General features: G+C 39.5%; 1 protein-coding gene across 1 annotated transcript in view; it reads right to left on the bottom strand.

Annotated features, from left to right (window-relative positions):
- Nucleotides 1-17,258, bottom strand: part of LOC124622703 (cationic amino acid transporter 3-like) — a 162,277-nt gene that overhangs the window by 116,873 nt on the left and 28,146 nt on the right. Inside the window, exons 2-4 of the mRNA XM_047148493.1 lie at nt 13,365-13,604; nt 8,873-9,001; nt 2,459-2,614 (exon numbers count right to left, since the gene is read on the bottom strand). Of these exons, the coding sequence (XP_047004449.1) occupies nt 2,459-2,614; nt 8,873-9,001; nt 13,365-13,596 (517 nt within the window). The 5' untranslated portion in view covers nt 13,597-13,604. The remainder of the gene's footprint in view (nt 1-2,458; nt 2,615-8,872; nt 9,002-13,364; nt 13,605-17,258) is intronic.

The raw sequence follows: 17,258 nt of genomic DNA, 5'->3' as shown, positions 1-17,258 counted from the left end.
ATTGGACAGATGGAGGGCAACGTCAAGGAAAGTGACATGGGATTTGGAGTAGGACCAGGAGTTGAGGTTGGAGAGGAAATTCTGGAGTTCTTCTTCACTGTGAGTCCATATCATGAAGATGTCATCAATAAATCTGTACCAAACATTGGGTTGGCAGGCCTGGGTAATCAAGAAGGCTTCCTCTAAGCGACCCATGAATAGGTTGGCGTACAAGGGGGCCATCCTGGTACCCATGGCTGTTCCCTTTAATTGTTGGTATGTCTGGCCTTCAAAAGTGAAGAAGTTGTGGGTCAGGATGAAACTGTCTAAGGTAATGAGGAAAGAGGTTTTAGGTAGGGTGGCAGGTGATCGGCGTGAAAGGAAGTGCTCTATCGCAGCGAGACCCTGGACGTGCGGAATATTTGTGTATAAAGAAGTGGCATCAATGGTTACAAGGATGGTTTCCAGGGGTAACAGACTGGGTAAGGATTCCAGGCATTCGAGAAAGTGGTTGGTGTCTTTGATGAAGGATGGGATACTGCATGTAATGGGTTGAAGGTGTTGATCTACGTAGGCAGAAATACGTTCTGTGGGGGCTTGGTAACCAGCTACAATGAGATCACCGGGATGATTGGGTTTGTGAATTTTAGGAAGAAGGTAGAAGGTAGTGGTGTGGGGTGTCGGTGGGGTCAAGAGGTTAATGGAGTCAGGTGAAAGGTTTTGTAGGGGGCTTAAGGTTCTGAGGATTCCATGAAGCTTCACCTGGACATCAGGAATGGGATTACCTTGGCAAACTTTGTATGTGGTGTTGTCTGAAAGCTGACGCAGTCCCTCAGTCACATACTCCCGACGATCAAGTACCACGGTCATGGAACCCTTGTCCGCCGGAAGAATGACGATGGAACGGTCAGCCTTCAGATCACGGATAGCTTGGGCTTCAGCAGTGGTGATGTTGGGAGTAGGATTAAGGTTTTTTAAGAAGTATCGAGAGGCAAGGCTGGAAGTCAGAAATTCCAGGAAGGTTTGGAGAGGGTGATTTTGAGGCAGAGGAGGTGGGTCCCGCTGTGACGGAGGACGGAACTGTTCCAGGCAGGGTTCAATTTGGATAGAGTCTTGGGGAGTTGGATCATTAGGAGTAGGATTAGTATCATTTTTCTTCGTGGCAAAGTGATATTTCCAGCAGAGAGTACGAGTGTAGGACAGTAAACTTTTGACGAGGGCTGTTTGGTTGAATCTGGGAGTGGGGCTGAAGGTGAGGCGTTTGGATAGGACAGAGGTTTCGGATTGGAAGAGAGGTTTGGAGGAAAGGTTAACTACTGAATTAGGGTGTTGTGGTTACAGATTGTGTTGATTGGAATTTTGAGGTTTTGGAGGGAGTGGAGCTGGAAGTGGGAGATTGAGTAGATGGGAGAGACTGGGTCTGTGTGCAATAAGAGGAGGTTGAGGTTTGCTGGAAAGCTTGTGAAGGGTGAGTGAGTTGCCTTTCCGGAGGTGGGAAACCAGGAGATTGGATAGTTTTTTAAGGTGGAGGGTGGCATGCTGTTCTAATTTGCGGTTGGCCTGTAGGAGGATGCTCTGAACAGCCGGTGTGGATGTGGGAGAGGAAAGATTGAGTACTTTTATTAAGGATAGGAGTTGACGGGTGTGTTCATTGGCTGAGTTGATGAGTAGGCGAAGGATTAGGTGGGTGAGGGCAATGGATTGTTCAGTTTGGAACTGGTATAGGGACTGATGGAAGGAAGGGTTGCAGCCAGAGATGGGAACTTTAAGTGTGAGGCCTTTGGGGGTAGTGCCAAATGTCAGACAAGCCTGAGGAAATAAAATATGGGAGTGTAATCTGGCTATGGCGAAGGCATGTTTGCGGAGGGAATGTAAATAAAACTTAATGGGGTCGTTGTGGGGGTGTTGTGAGGGTGACATGGTATTAGAAGGTGGAAAGTGTAACATGAGGCTGAAATGAAAATGAAAATAAAAATATATGGGGAGAGATAAAGGTGAACTAGAAAGCAACTGGAGATCTGGTGTGAAAAAAGACGAAAAAGTGTTGGTTAAAGCTGGGCTATGCTGATCCTGTGGTGAACTTAGGTTGGTAGACAACGATGTGCATAAAGGTTACATGGTTGTGTTGCCGCCAAAGCACGTTAAAGGGTGGAGAACTTCGGGAAAATTTCGAAAAAACTAAATGTAACTCTATTAGAAGGAGTGGAATGACTCCTTACCCTCTCCCTTAAAACCCACATCCTTTCATCTTTCCCTCTCCTTCCCTCTTTCCTGATGAAGCAACCGTTGGTTGTGAAAGATAGAATTTTGTGTGTATGTTCGTGTTTGTTTGTGTCTCTATCGACCTGCCAGCGCTTTTGTTTGGTAAGTCTCATCATCTTTGTTTTTAGATATATTTTTCCCACATGGAATGTTTCCCTTGGATGGGTAAGTGAAATGTTACATGTGAGAAGCAGATAAGTGAAACCCATCAACTTACATGAGAGCAGTAGTGTTATTCCAAATGCCAAAAAGTCTGGATAGCTGGATAGAAATTCAGCAGTTATAGGCAGTTCATCTTTCAAAGTAGCTGACATGCTGTTGTTTGCTATGAAGTCAATATGTCCAGCAAGACTTCTAGCTATACTTGCAGTTCCTGCAAAAAATAAGTGCCAGGGTTAACAACTTCTACCTTTAAAAAGTCATGCTTCAGAAAGTATTCACTTCATTCTGTCAAGGTTAATGCTGTGTCTGATTAATTTGATACTTTCAATGGAACAGTTCATAATGTCATTGAGTCTCTTAAGCTACCAATGAATAATTGTCTACCAGTGACACTGTTCCATGAGAAGATATGATGATACTGCTAATCTTACAGGGAGTATTACATATGTTTTATGAAACTTCAAACAAATTGTGTTTATGAGAGCAATCCAGAAAGTACCCTCCTTTCTAAAGAGGAAATAGGGGTGTGACCTGAACAGTCACTGCACTGTCTAATGCAGTAGGTCAGTGGGCTTAGAACTTTGACAGCAAGAAAGATACACTTCCAGTAGCAATTCAGAATGAGCACTGCAACTGAAATTCCCATCAAGTGTGAAATTTGTTCTATGACATTGTTTTTAATGACAAAAGAATACAAAGCTGTTAACATACATCTGGAAATTTATTCTGTTTACAAACCAAATGTGATGAGTGATGTGTTGTGCATCAGTGGTGTTGTTTGTTTAAGAGTGTAAGGATGAAATATATTATGGTGACAGAAGTAGCCATTTGTCTGTAGTAAGTAAACAAAATTGTACAAAAAAGTGATAAAAAAGCTTGTGAATACTGTCATTTCATAGCATCTCAACTGTGATACAACTTTGTATAGATTTCTTGGAGTGTTTCATGTGATATGATGGTATAGTGTCACCAGATGTCAACCATGGCACTATATTTCTCCCACTTCATCTACATAATGAGAAAAAAGGTTCAGTATTTTGAATAAGATAATGGAAAGACCTGGTGGAAAGTACATAAACTAGGAGTAAAGGTAACAACTCACAAAATCCTAGAAGCACTGAGTCATCAACAGACACTTAAATGAGACTGAAAGCTTTGATAGCTTTCAAACAAGTCCTTTTTTTAGGTAGAGTACACATACAGATGTGCACAAACCCACTGATCTCCCCTCCTCCCCCTTCCTCCCCCCCCCCCCTCCCACACACACATACACACACACACACACACACACACACACACACACACACACACACACACACACACACACACAAACACACATCTGAATGGCTGCATTGTGCTGTGCTCACTGAAAGTACAATACAGCAATTGGAGTTCTGCAATTTGGTTGGAATGAAAGGGGGGAGGGCGGGCCTCATGCAGAACAAAGTGCACAACGGGAGTAAGGAGGCACAGATTATTAATGAGAGTTAGGGAAGTGTCCCAGATGGAGGCAGCTGGTGAACATATAGGAATGCAGGAGGAAGAAGCAACTAGTGTACAGGACGGGAATGCAACACGGGTGTAACACTAGTGAGTTTGTGAAGCCCATGATGGCGATGACATGAAAAACTGGATTGGAAATGGGTGACAGAAGAGAGAAAGGTGAGGCTATGGGGAAGAGGGTATGAATGCAGGATGAGTAAGTTCTGGGACAGTGCGGAGATGAGTGTGGGGCAGGAGACTAGCAGGAATTGAGAACACGATGATTATAGGAACAAAGGATTTGTGGCAAGGACAAACCCCATAGACGTAGTTCAGAGAAGCTAGTTTTAGGGAGCAGGATCTAGAACGTATGTGTTATGAAGCAGCCATTGAAATCAAACATGTTGTGCTCTGCAGTGTGTTCTGCAGCTGGGTGGTCAGCTCTGTTCTAGGTCATAATTTTATGATGGCCATTCATTTGGGTGGACAGTTTGTTGATGGTCATGTCCATATACAATTCTGTGCAGAAATTGCAGCAGAGCTGGCAGGACAGGGTAAGCATGTATGGGAGTTGAATAGGATGGGCTCAGTGGCTATATCAGACATTTCTTGTGCTTGTATCTTCCACAGGGATTTTGGTTGGAATGAGACTTTACCAGAATTAAGAATTAACTGTTCTGAAAGTTAGTATACTGTCACCTCTTTTACTTTCATGTGAGTCTATTGGCACTACTAAACATTTTGGCAAAGAGTTTGGAGCAGGTGAGACATAATGATGGACCATGGTATTGTGTGGAATGTAGGGGCAGCAGAATACCTCCTTGGGGTTGATGGGAAGGGATGTGGACAGGATGTTCCTCATTTCAGGGCACACAAATGTGTGTGTGTGTGTGTTTTTACTGTAGATAAAAAAACAAGTCATTCAAAAGCTAGCAAACGTTTCAGTATTGTTTATGTGCCTGTTGATGACTCAAGTCCTCTAGTGTTTGGCGAGTATGTATTTTATATTTCCATCCATCTTTGTCAATCCTCATCTTGTTTACCATTGAGTCAATCTCATCGTGTGGTCTGAGTGATCTGCATTTCTTTACCAGAATTAAGAATTAACTGTTCTGAAAGTTAGTATACTGTCACCTCTTTTACTTTCATGTGAGTCTATTGGCACTACTAAACATTTTGTCTCCTCAGTTTAAGTAGGCCCTACTAGCCAGTGATTCAGTCTCATAATTTATCAACAACATATATGTTTTGCCATTAGTCAGAAACAGAGTTGCCTCAGGAAGCAGAAAATCATGAAGGATGTACCTGAAATGTTCAGGCATCAGACTTGGAGGAAAATGTGATTAAAGGCAACCACAGTGTCAGTACCAGTTGACCTGCCAGTACAGGGTAAGCGAGATGACCATGTGGAACATTCTCCATGACAATTGTTATGACCCTTATCATTTACAGCATCTGCAGGGCTTACTAGTGACAGACTCTCCACATTGGGAGCAGTTTTGTCACTGGTTTCTTCTCCAGGCAACCACAATTCTGAAATTTCTGTCATCCATCTTATTCACAGATGAGGCCACCTTTTTGCAGAGTGGTATCTTCAACGTACATAACAGTCATCTATGGGATAGTATGCAGAATCCCCATGGTATGGTAACAACGAATCATCAGAATTGGTGCAGCAGGTATGTGTGGGCCAAAATAATTGGGGACCATGTTCTGGGACCAGTCTTCCTTCCATGTCACCAACAGGCTGGAACTATTGGCATTTTTGTGGATGACTGCTTCCCCTGCTGAAAGAAGTGCCACTGATGATTCAAACGGTTATGTGGCTGCTACATGATGGTGCTCCAGCCTGCTTCACCAATAAAGTATGGATGCATTTCAATCATGTCTTATCTAGTTGATGGATCAGACAAGGGGTCCAGTTGCATGGTCTGCTCATTCACCAGATCTCAACCTGTGCAATTTCTGTTTATGGTACCATCTCAAAAGTATTACGTATGCAGAGCCCATTCCAGATGTGGAGACATTGGGGCAGCATATTCATGCTGCCTTTGACACTGTTCAGATACAGCCTGACTGATGTGAACATGTAATAGAGAACATGCGCTGAGGCACATGGAAACCATTTTCAACATGTAACGTAACTGTGGATGCATGGTACAGCATTTATTTGATTGCAGTCTCTGTAACAATGTATGATCGAATAAATGGTCTCTAGCATGGGAACCATGCATTTCTAGACATAATTTCATAAGACATTTTTGTTCCGTATCCTCTCATCCATCAATCCCTAGAGTATGTACATAGTGGAACAAATCGCTCTCTATACTCATCTCTTTATAAGTTTATTCAAGTGATGTTCCAATGAAAATTTGTTATTTGTTTTGAAATTTTGTGTTGTCAATAACTGATTTAACTATACTTTCCTTTTGTTATATCATAAAAATATTTGTTTTCTCATAATTTGTTGATTTGTTTGATATATGCTGTACATATGGTTCTCTTTCTTGGCATTTTTTTACTTACGTATGTACTACAACTGCAGTACAACAACTTCATTAAGTGGTTCATGCTTATCTTATATTTCAAACTGCTAACAAAATTACTTGCAGGTTTACATTTTTCCTTGACAGCCTTTTTATAGCTGCTTTACATATGCTTCACAGCTTGTGCCATGGACCCTTTCTATCAACATCAGCTTTTCTGAATTCCACAGGTGGGAACTCTCCCTGAAATACATCCTACAGTCCTGTAATCCTCCTGGTCTCAACTTTTGTAATCACTGGGCTACACACACCTATTAACTTCCGTGTTCCCACTCCAGCACCACTCAGCCTTAGTCCGCTCTTCCCGCCAATGCACCTGCAGTCTTTTTACTTCTCTGGTTCTTCCTACCGCAACCCCCCCCCCCCCCCCCCCCTCCACCCTCCTTCCTTTCCCTGTCTCTGTCTAGCCACCCAACTGCACCTACCTGCCCTACCCTCTCTCAACCTTGCCCCTGTATGCTCCCACCCCTACACTGCTATCCCTCCCCGTCCCTGCCCCAGCCTCCTCCTTACCCTCACCACCAAATTTCTTCCCCCATCATACACTGCTGCTTGCAGTCTGGCCTTGGCAGACAGAGAGTTTGGACATGTGGATGTGAGTTGCTTTTGCTTATGTGTGTTCGTGTTTTGTCTAATTTGGGTGAAGGTCTTTCTGGCTGGAGGCTTACTTGTCTTTTTGTTGTTCCTATCTGCGACTCGACATTTCTACTATATGTTGAGTAGAGATCTATCCTTTTCATAATATTGTCATTACATATGCCTTGGATCAGTACACATCTTTTATTCTGTTCACAGTTGCTTCTTCTTCAAAGACAGATGATAAACTATACATCATTGTATGTAATTTGCATTTCCAATATTGCTGAATATTTTTTTAATCAGAATGTATTGGCCATTTGCAAACCATTGCAAAAATGTTGTCGTTATATAAAGAGGTTAAACAATTTTAGTATTTTTTCCTCCTCAAAAATTTCAAGGTCTTTGACAATATGTATTAATACCATAATTATATTGTGAGTTTTTTTATTTGCCTCATAACATACATAATCTAGATCATTTGATTCAGGTGCAGGTTACATGTCAAATTTCATTGTAACCATAGAACAGCTGATGGTAGCAAATAGCACCATAATAATAATAAAGAAATAATAATATAATAAAGATCTAACACTTAATTAGCCCTTGCTCAAATTACCATTTCATCCTCTATGAATTCTTCTATTGAATAGTAGCATTTCTCCCATGGAATCTGCTGCAGCCTTTTTAGAATCTCTGGCTTCATATTAAATATGACTTTGCCCTTCAACTTGTAATATATTGTCATCCCCTTATACTGTGAAATCAATGCATATAATTTCAATTTGTGCATGGCCAGCATAAAATTATTTTTATTTCTCATGTTATATGTTGGTTAAAATGATTCTCTTCAAATAATTTTTGTTAGCTGTGTAGGGACATTATAATTTCATAAATGTTTTTGGAGGGAACAGTTACAATTTGTAGTTTCTGAAATAACGGGTGACTAGATCCTGTTTGCTGTGCAGTACACATGTATTTGATAATTTACTTCTGCAATTTCAGTATTCGAGATACACTATTTCAACATCCCCAGTAAATTATACCACATCTAATGACAGACTCAAAATAAGAATGGCATGCCCTTTTTTTGTGTACTCAAATCAGCAGAATTTGCCAATATTTGCTCTGCAAATGCAAAATTGCTTAGTTTATTTGATAGGAAGTCAATATGTGTATTCCAGGTTAAGTTCTTGTCCATATGTAGTCCTCTCAATTTGATCCTGTCAAGTTCTTCCACAAATTGATTTGTTGTGTTGTAAGTTCCACCCATTTTGAATGGGTTTTTGTAATGTTCAGTTTCAACTCGTTCAGCTGGAACCAGTTTTCTAGGGTATCCAGTGTGCTTATGATGGATCTCAGAATGTTTTCTGCATTGTTATCCTCTATTGAAACAGAAATATTATCTATAAACAGAACTGATGGAAAATTTATATTTATTGGTAAGTCATTTATGTAGAACATGAACAAGACTGGCCTCAAAATGGAGACTTTAGGCATATCTTGTGATACTTTACTCCATTTAGGACAATAATTCACTGCATTTGAAGTGATAGTTAACCTGTGCTTTCTGTTGTGCAAGTATAGTGTAATTACAGTGTTATCAGGTGATTCTTAAATAGACTATTTTGTCAAGTGCCTCCCTAAGGAAAAATAGAAAAAATCATTTTTTCAGGAAACACCCAATGCAGTCATCATATTAAAACTGCTGGTAACTACAACACTAATTTTTGACTATTGTTACTGTCCCATAATAGACCTAAAATTCAGTCAAGCATTTAAAATTTGTCGTAATACATAATTTAAAGAGTAAAGTTATGAGACTTATCTTCAATTATGTAAAATATTATGGATGATTTTCTTACCTAATACATAAACCATTATGAGAGTCCATCCTACAATAAATGCTACTAGCTCACCAATAGTAACAAAACTGTAGATATAAGCACATCCAGCACGAGGAAATCTAGCAGACAGTTCTGCATAACACAGACCTGTGAATAATACCACATACAGTTTTTAGTGCTTTTTTTATGTAACAGCCAACTTAGCTGTCATATTAAATCTTATTTTTTATTTGTAGAACAGTGACTTTGAAAACAGGAATGAGACAACCCATAAATACTTCAGATTAATATCAGCTCTAATGACTTATGAAACAAAAGAAGTGCAACAGTGAATAAGAACATAAATAACAAATTTTCATTCAACCTGAGAGAAGACAATAAGGTTTGTCTTAAGCAGTGTGTAATCCATGAATACCAGCTTTTCATTAACACATTGTAAAGCTCTTAACATACCTTTTACAATACTGACAAGAGACAGTGAACATGATTACAGTCAACCAGAGACACCTATTTTTTGCATTGTGTTTAGATGTTAACAAGGAGTCTTTGCACTAAATAACCCTCTACATTGTGCAGATGCAGAATCAGACATCATAGGCATACTGCCTTGACTTAAGGGACCAGAGGGCTCTCTGGATTCTTCCACCTCATACAAGTTTCTGTGAGCTCTGAAGATGGGAACTTACCCTCCAACGTTTTGAAACCCTTCCTGATTAAAACTCTGTTAAGTTAGCCCCTCCTTCTGTCTTTTCATTTTTCCCTGCCCTAATTCTTAATTTTGTTATTGAGCTCTCTTCTCTTCAATTGATCTTTACTTCTCACTCTGCCCATATCATTCTGGACTGTAGCTGGCCGTCTTTGACCTAATCTCTATGATACATCCCCCTTAATCTTTGATCTCTTGTGTCTCTCACTACAGGTGGAACCTTCTTAATCTGAGGTATGAATGACTTGCCCTTTCTTTCTGACCTTCCACAATGTGTTTCCTGGGGAAGGAATTATTAGTTGTGGAATGTACATAGTGAGTCACTTTTACTTTTACATGTGTCTATCAGCAGTACAACACATTTTTCCACCTAAGGGTGAGTACTGACCAGCAGTAATGTCTTATACTTTGTTTTCTCAATTGAATTTTCCTTTGATATATACCCCATGATATCTCATGGAATACACCTTATATGTCATACAATTTGTAACAAATTGGTTATGAATGCAACCAGTTTTTGTAAGTGGATTTTAATGTTTTTACAAGCTCAAACAAGGTATTAATCTGCAGAGAAAATCAGTTATTTGGATGAACTCCTAAATTTGGTTAGTATATCATAGCATTTATCTGGAAAATAGTGATAACAGATCACTTAGAGGTATTATAGTATTAAATGTAGCTAAAATTCAAGTGGAAATAGTCACAAAGGCAAAGTGGCAGGGTCAACCAAACAAAAGTAAATGATTTCTATTCAGTCTGCATGTGCAAATTAGTACAACAGATTTTTTTACAAAAATAGACAATGGCTGTCTTTTGCTGGTACATGTGACAGAAAAAGTAGAATAAGTTTTTGTAACTATTTATATACTTGCTCTGGATAATGGCTGTGCACACAGACTTGTTGACATTTGTGAGTGAGACCTACTTCTCTATAGATTAACACACAAAATGGAAGACACTGGTTCCATTTTCAGGTACAGCTGAGGGGAAACATGATGAGGTTCTCCAGATTGACATTATCCAAGATTTCATTAGAAATTGGAGCACAAAAATGTTGATATTGTTTCTTCTGCTAGACCAAAGCTGATTCTGCCACTGTCTTCATCCATTGGAATGAGTACTTACTCTTTACTTAACCAAAAATAAAATAAAATAGAAATAAAAAAATAATGAGACATCTTTTGAGAAAACATACAATCCATATTATTGTGTGACTAATGAAGCTGACACATTTGCTGCCATGCAGGCATTGGGAACGAGGTCCCTATAGGCCATTTTTTTAAATGTTATTTTGGTTTGTAACCATGTATTGAATACTTTCTAATGTCATGAAATGCACCTCCAATTCACGTAAGTTTCAAAAGAGAGTTTAAATTGTGAGGTCACTGACATCCTCACAGCTGAGAAGTTGAGCTATATCACATAGATACAGTCAGGAGTTTATTAGTAGAACATTGGGGAAGTGCAATCAGTCTACAAAAGAGTTTTCTTACAAATCACTTGTGTAACTGGTTCTAGAATATTGCTCAAGTGTGTGGGACCCACACGAAATAGGACTAACAGTGGATATTGAATATATACAGAGAAGGGCACCACAAATGGTCACAGGTAAGCTTACTAACAAAGATTAAAAAAACTGGCTTTAAATGATTACTCTAGGGATATACTAAAACCCCTTATGTGTCACTCACATAGGGATCGTGAGGATCAGATTAGAATAATTACGGCATGCACAGAGACATTCAAACCATCATTCTTCACACACTCCATACATGAATGAAACAGGAAGAAACCCTTATAGCTGATACCCTCTGCCATGCACCTCAAGATGGTTTGCAGAGTATATATGTAGATGTAGAACTTCCTTGAAAGAGGTTGCCATTGAGAGCTGTGAGGATGCCTGCTACCTCACTTTCTTACATGGCTTGATAAAGAATGAGGGTGTAAATTATCTGAAAAGCATCCAATGTTGTATATTAGATATATGCAATAAACAATATACTGCAAGTATTAGTAATATAAAAATAGGAGCAAAGAGTGCCGAGATGCTGAGCTAATGACACACTGGTCTAACAATTGTCAGTGACAACCGGTGCATCCCTTGGCTGCATATTTTTCCATTAAGTACAAAACGACTTTTTCTGCAAGATTTTTACGGACAGTGCACAACCAACTAAACAGTTATCCTCAGCACATAAACAGCTTGGTTTCATAGATTGAAGACACTGACTCTATGTTTATGAGCTTTTCTGGGAATGCACTGATGAGATAAAAGCTGCCTGCAGAAGGTCACCATTGACTTCTCCACTGCTAGTATCTCTCCTGGTTCTTTTTGTGAGCAAAACACACTCTGAATCATATCAAGGAGTTTTCAGATCTTGAATATATTGTCACTTTTGTCCGCCATTGCATTGTCCTCAAAATGAATGAACCAAAATAGCAGTTGAATTCGACTGTGGAGAACACTTGTGCTCCAGTAGTCAGCAATGTGTGAGTAGTAAACTGGCCTCATGCACATAATTGCACCAAAGAACTTGAGCATCTCATCACTGTTTCATCTCCTTCCAAGCTGTAGCCCGTTGCTTTACCATGAGGCTGAGCTGTATCCAAGAATTGTGTCGCATTTCTGTTTGTTGCAGTAACAATAAACCCTTAAATATTGTCCCCAGTGAAAGAAAAGACTTGCATAGGTTTCAGATCCTTCTGATTTGGATTATTGTATTCTTCAGTTTTCATATTTTTCAGTCCAGTGCAGCCCAGTTTTTATCTCCACTTCCTTCTAGAAATTGAGGGGGGATAGATTGTATAATGGATGGTTCATTACCTTTTGCCAGTTCCTTGTCACTTTCATTGTCTGATGACAAACTGTTTACATGTTAAGAAGTTTCATTTAGCATGTAGTCATCATCATTGTCATTACCCAAGTCACAACAATCAGACAACTCACCATCATCAGCACTGAGAATTTCTAAAACTCTTCCTCTGTTAAGAAACCAGATGTATCTTGTCCATCTCTGTTTACCACTAGAGGAACAGGGCTTCCATCTGCACCTTGCTTCATCCATGGCCCATCACTTTCAAGATTAGAAGCAGCCATTTAGTGTACAACAGATGGCAAAGCAATTTGGTATTTTGCAGGTGATTTAATAAAGAATAATTCAGAAAATGCCAAATAATTACATGAGATATACTTCAGTTGCTTATTCCAACACTTCAAATTACACTGTCACATTGTTACACAGGAATATTTCATTAGAACTAGAAAACATGGAGGAAAACTACAAAGTGAATTAAAACCACAAATCAAGATTCCAGAAGCAGTACCACTACTGCTATCTAAAGAACTAACTATGAAAACAACACATCAGAACCACATCACACAAAATTCAGGATTCTAAAAAAAATGCAGTGTGATCTAGTGGCCACTGCATTCGCTATTAACATTATCCTGTAAGTCCACAGAAAAGGCAGATTTGGGTTTTCTGCCAGGCCACCCTGTTTCAGAGTAAATTGAAAATGTCACAAAAGCTATAGGAGCCAACACCCTTATGGCCTTTGAGGAACACACTAGTGAGGTTCCCAAAGCTCTCAAGGCAACAAATTTGTTAACAAAGTTTCTCATTTGTACTATTTCTGTTTTAAAAGCTGGAATGCAAGTCAAATTTGTATTTAATACTCTGTTGTATAGTAAATTCAAGAGAAAAGTTCTGTTTAAACTGAGTCTCTCGAAACTGCTGATTTTCATACTCATTTTCTAATAAGGATTCTACAAACAATAGCAGCTATTATATTATTTTAACTCACCAGCAATTACAGATGCAACTGCAGCTATACTGAAAGAGGTTAGTACTCCAGGACCAGCATAATACCTTGAGACTGTTCCTGGAATGACATATACCCCAAGTCCAAGTCCTGTGCCAACACCAATGCCAACAAGATCAAAGAGATTCAGTATTCTTGCAAGATGACTCTGAGCAATGTCATTAATGTCAGATGACTTTTTCTGAGAAATTTTATGCAGTAAAGTCCTCAGCATCTTGAAGTCTGCAATAAAAATAATACCAGCTTATAAATGTTTAAAATCTTGGTTTTTACAGTAGATAGTTATATTCTTTAACAATATCATAAATTTGCACTTCTGTACAAGGACAACCTTGTTTCAGAATGGAAGAGGGTGTAGAAAAATTTTCAGTGGTTACTTTAGGGGTCCTGGATAAAGGGGAACTTGTAACAATCATTCTCCTAGCCTTCACTAAACCATTTGAGGAAGTTGGTCATGAAATGCTAATATATGCCTAGAATATATCTAAATATTATATGCCTAGAATGTTACTCAAATGAGTGAGACTCACACTAAACAGGACTAAAAGTGGATAATGAAAGTATACAAAGAAGAGCAGCGCAGGTTTGTTTGAGCCATGTGAGAGAATCATGGAGGTGTTGAAAAAACTGAATTGGTAAATTCTTCAAGACAGACACAGCTCTAATTACCCCAAGGAAGCCCACTTAAAAAGTTTCAAGAACCAACTGTAAGTGACAAATCTACAAATATACTGCAGCCATGTATGTAGTGCTCCCATAGAGATTATGAAGACAAAATTGGACTAACTTCAGCACACACAGAGACAATGAAGCAATCATCCTTCCTGCACTCTGTATGTCAATGGAATAGAGTGAAGCCCTAATAGTTGGTACAATGGGAAGTACTCTCTGCCACACACTTCACAATGGTTTACAAAGCATAGACATATGAGTGTTGGTAATTATGGATAAGACACAAGAAATTTTTAAGAATGTTTATATAATGCTTGGGGTAGTGCACAACTGGTCAACAAACAACACGGTAACTCTTAACATAAAGTAAGAAATGAGACTGAAAGTAAATAATGAAACCATAGAGAGTGTAGCCAACACAAAAGTTTTATGCATTTATATTGATCAGCAACTAAAAGATTATAAACATATCACAGTACTCAAAGAAAGAGTTAGCATTGCTTGTTATACCATCCACATACCTCATGCCTTAGAATAATGTAACTACTTCATGTATATTGTGTCTATCATCAATAGTGACATATTGTTTGGTAAATGTTCAAAATGCAAAAGAAGACATCAGAATAATAATTAAAAGTAACTAAAGGTTCACTGTATAACAGTTCCTAGTGAATATGTATTCAAAACCACCAGTTTCATAAGGTTAAAATATTTAGCAGTATGCAACAAACAGTTATTCGCACCCATATTGCTAAACAGCTAACCTGGTTCACGGCGTACTGTCTCAGTTGCAAGTCACCTGTGCAACAGCTTTCATGGCCAACAAGAATTTGATTTTCAGTACTTCATACAGGGTAACAATTATTGAACTATATGAATGGTTTATGTTAGGACACTCAAAACTGTATGGTTGGCTGTGGGCGATAATGGCAATCAGTATGTGCATGCACCTTGTTGTTGTCAGCCACTTGCACAGGAAAATATCATGGTACCTTGTGCCTGAGCATATAGTGCTTGCGAAGGCCTGCTATGTGAGCAATAACAGCCCAACTGTGGCTCACAGGAAGTTTGCAAGTGAGTTCAAACTGAAGACAACCAGTCCAAGTGTGCCAACAATCAAGAATTTGATTTGCAAGTTTGAGAGAATGGGTATCGTTCAATATGACAGTGTAGGGAGTGTTGGTCATCAAAAAAGGGTGAAAACATCAAGAAGACATACACTGAATTTCAAACTAACTGCAGGAAATCAATCAGATGAGCTGCACAAAATCAACCAGGAGACATTGCAACAAATTGTTGTTAAAGACCTGTATCTCTTCCTATAAAAAAGGCAGTTTTCCATCTGTGTCAACAAATGTAGGTTGGTTCCCCTCATTCTGCCTTAGTTACACTATGTCAGTGATTCCTGGGCAAACACTGTCTCCATGTACGTGTACACCATAATTACTGTACCATGCAAACATTGGGGTTATACTCGTCTGGTATGAGATGTTCTCTGGAGGGGTCCACTGGAGGCCGAACCGCACAATAACCCTAGATTCAGTGTAGGGTGGTGGTGTGGTGGGTGGACTGCTGTGGCCTGTTGTGGGGTTGTGAACCACTAAGGGCTACGGCGGGACAAAGCCTCTCTGTCGTTTCTAGGTCCCTGGTTCCATACGCAATACACAGTACACACACAATGCAATCAATATATCAAATCTTCTTACCATTTGAGGCATGTGCACTAATATGGTGCGCAATGGATGGCATCAGAGGTCAGTTAGTCTTACTGTGACCCAGTGGAATTACTAATTAGTCTTTCAACCCTTACTGAAATGGACAAGTTTACAGTTCAAAATAAAATTGCTAATGTGCCAGATGTTAGTGGTGGTGAACCTAGACGCAGTGTTAGTGGTGTTCTGTGTGAAAACAAAGGTATTGAAGAAGTGTGACAGGAACAAAAGCATTGTTTCATGAAAAAATCATTGCAGTTATCAGCCTTCTTGTAGCCAGCAATTTGAATGGACCAGTTTTAATATGGTAAAAGATGTCTATTTTGCAAAATTTGCAAACAAATACTTGAGAACATCATTCTTAATTTTCTCAAAAAATGGAAAAACTTTCATCATTGAAGACGATTCTACTCTTGTCAACAAGATATCAGGCCAAAGACACATCTGTAGGTACTCCAGATGGTAGTGGGGTACCAAACAGTCACCTGCCATACTACCCAACAACCAGGAATGATGGTGCAGGGTGCCATTTCCTTTCATAACAGGACCCTTCACTTGTCATTCATGATAACAGCACAGTGGTACGTCAATACTATTCTATGCTCTGGTTTGTAGCCCTTCATGACAACCCATCCTGGGCTTACATTTCAGCAAGATAATGCCCATCTGCAAACGGTGAGATTTTCTACTGTTTATTTTTGCGATTGCCAAACACTACCTCGGCTAACAAAGTAGCTGGATCTCTTCCCAACTGACAAGAGGAGGCCGCCAATTGTGAAATTCAGATTCGATTCATACTGCGCATAATAAAAGCTCATGGCCAGAGGTGTAATGTGGCAAAGCACCAAGATGCACCTCTCAGCCATTGCCGAGAAAATCGACAGTTAAAAGAAACCGTTGCGGTGAAATACTCTCTACGATTAATGATTTTCTGCAGCGTCGTGGCGCAGTGGTAAGCACTCGCGTTCGTAATCCGAAGGTCGCCGGATCGAATCTCGCACCTTGCAACTTTTTTTTAATTATTTACTTTTTGTAATTCAAGGGCTATTTATCCAGGTGGGAAGAGCAAATCAAACGTGGCGTAGCACATTTGATAAATATTGTACCATCGATTCATGGGTGCATGATCGCTTCGTAGAAGCTCGACAAAACTTCCAGCAAGTTACTACCAGAAATCTGCAGCAGTGGGCCTTGGGCGCTGCATGTCACTTCCCAGATTTCAACTTCAAAGCTTCAAAAACATGGGTCACCGAATTATCGTCCTGGAACATCTCATCGTATAACGCTGGGTTCGTTTGCCCACCCCAAGAGTCGATCAGAAGGAGAAATTCTTTCTTTTGTACGTATGGTTGCAAAGCATTACGCAAGAAGTCCATGAACAAACCCATTGTTACTTTACCGGATTTGGCGGATGTAATAACAACGTTGGATTCGGCAATGGAAAATCACAAAATTTGTTTCCCGGAAAGAAACGGGTACCCAAGACGAAATT

The sequence above is a fragment of the Schistocerca americana genome, chromosome 7 (genome assembly GCF_021461395.2).
Source record: "Schistocerca americana isolate TAMUIC-IGC-003095 chromosome 7, iqSchAmer2.1, whole genome shotgun sequence".
Taxonomy (NCBI): domain Eukaryota; kingdom Metazoa; phylum Arthropoda; class Insecta; order Orthoptera; family Acrididae; genus Schistocerca; species Schistocerca americana.
This window is presented reverse-complemented; position numbering and strand designations above follow the sequence as displayed.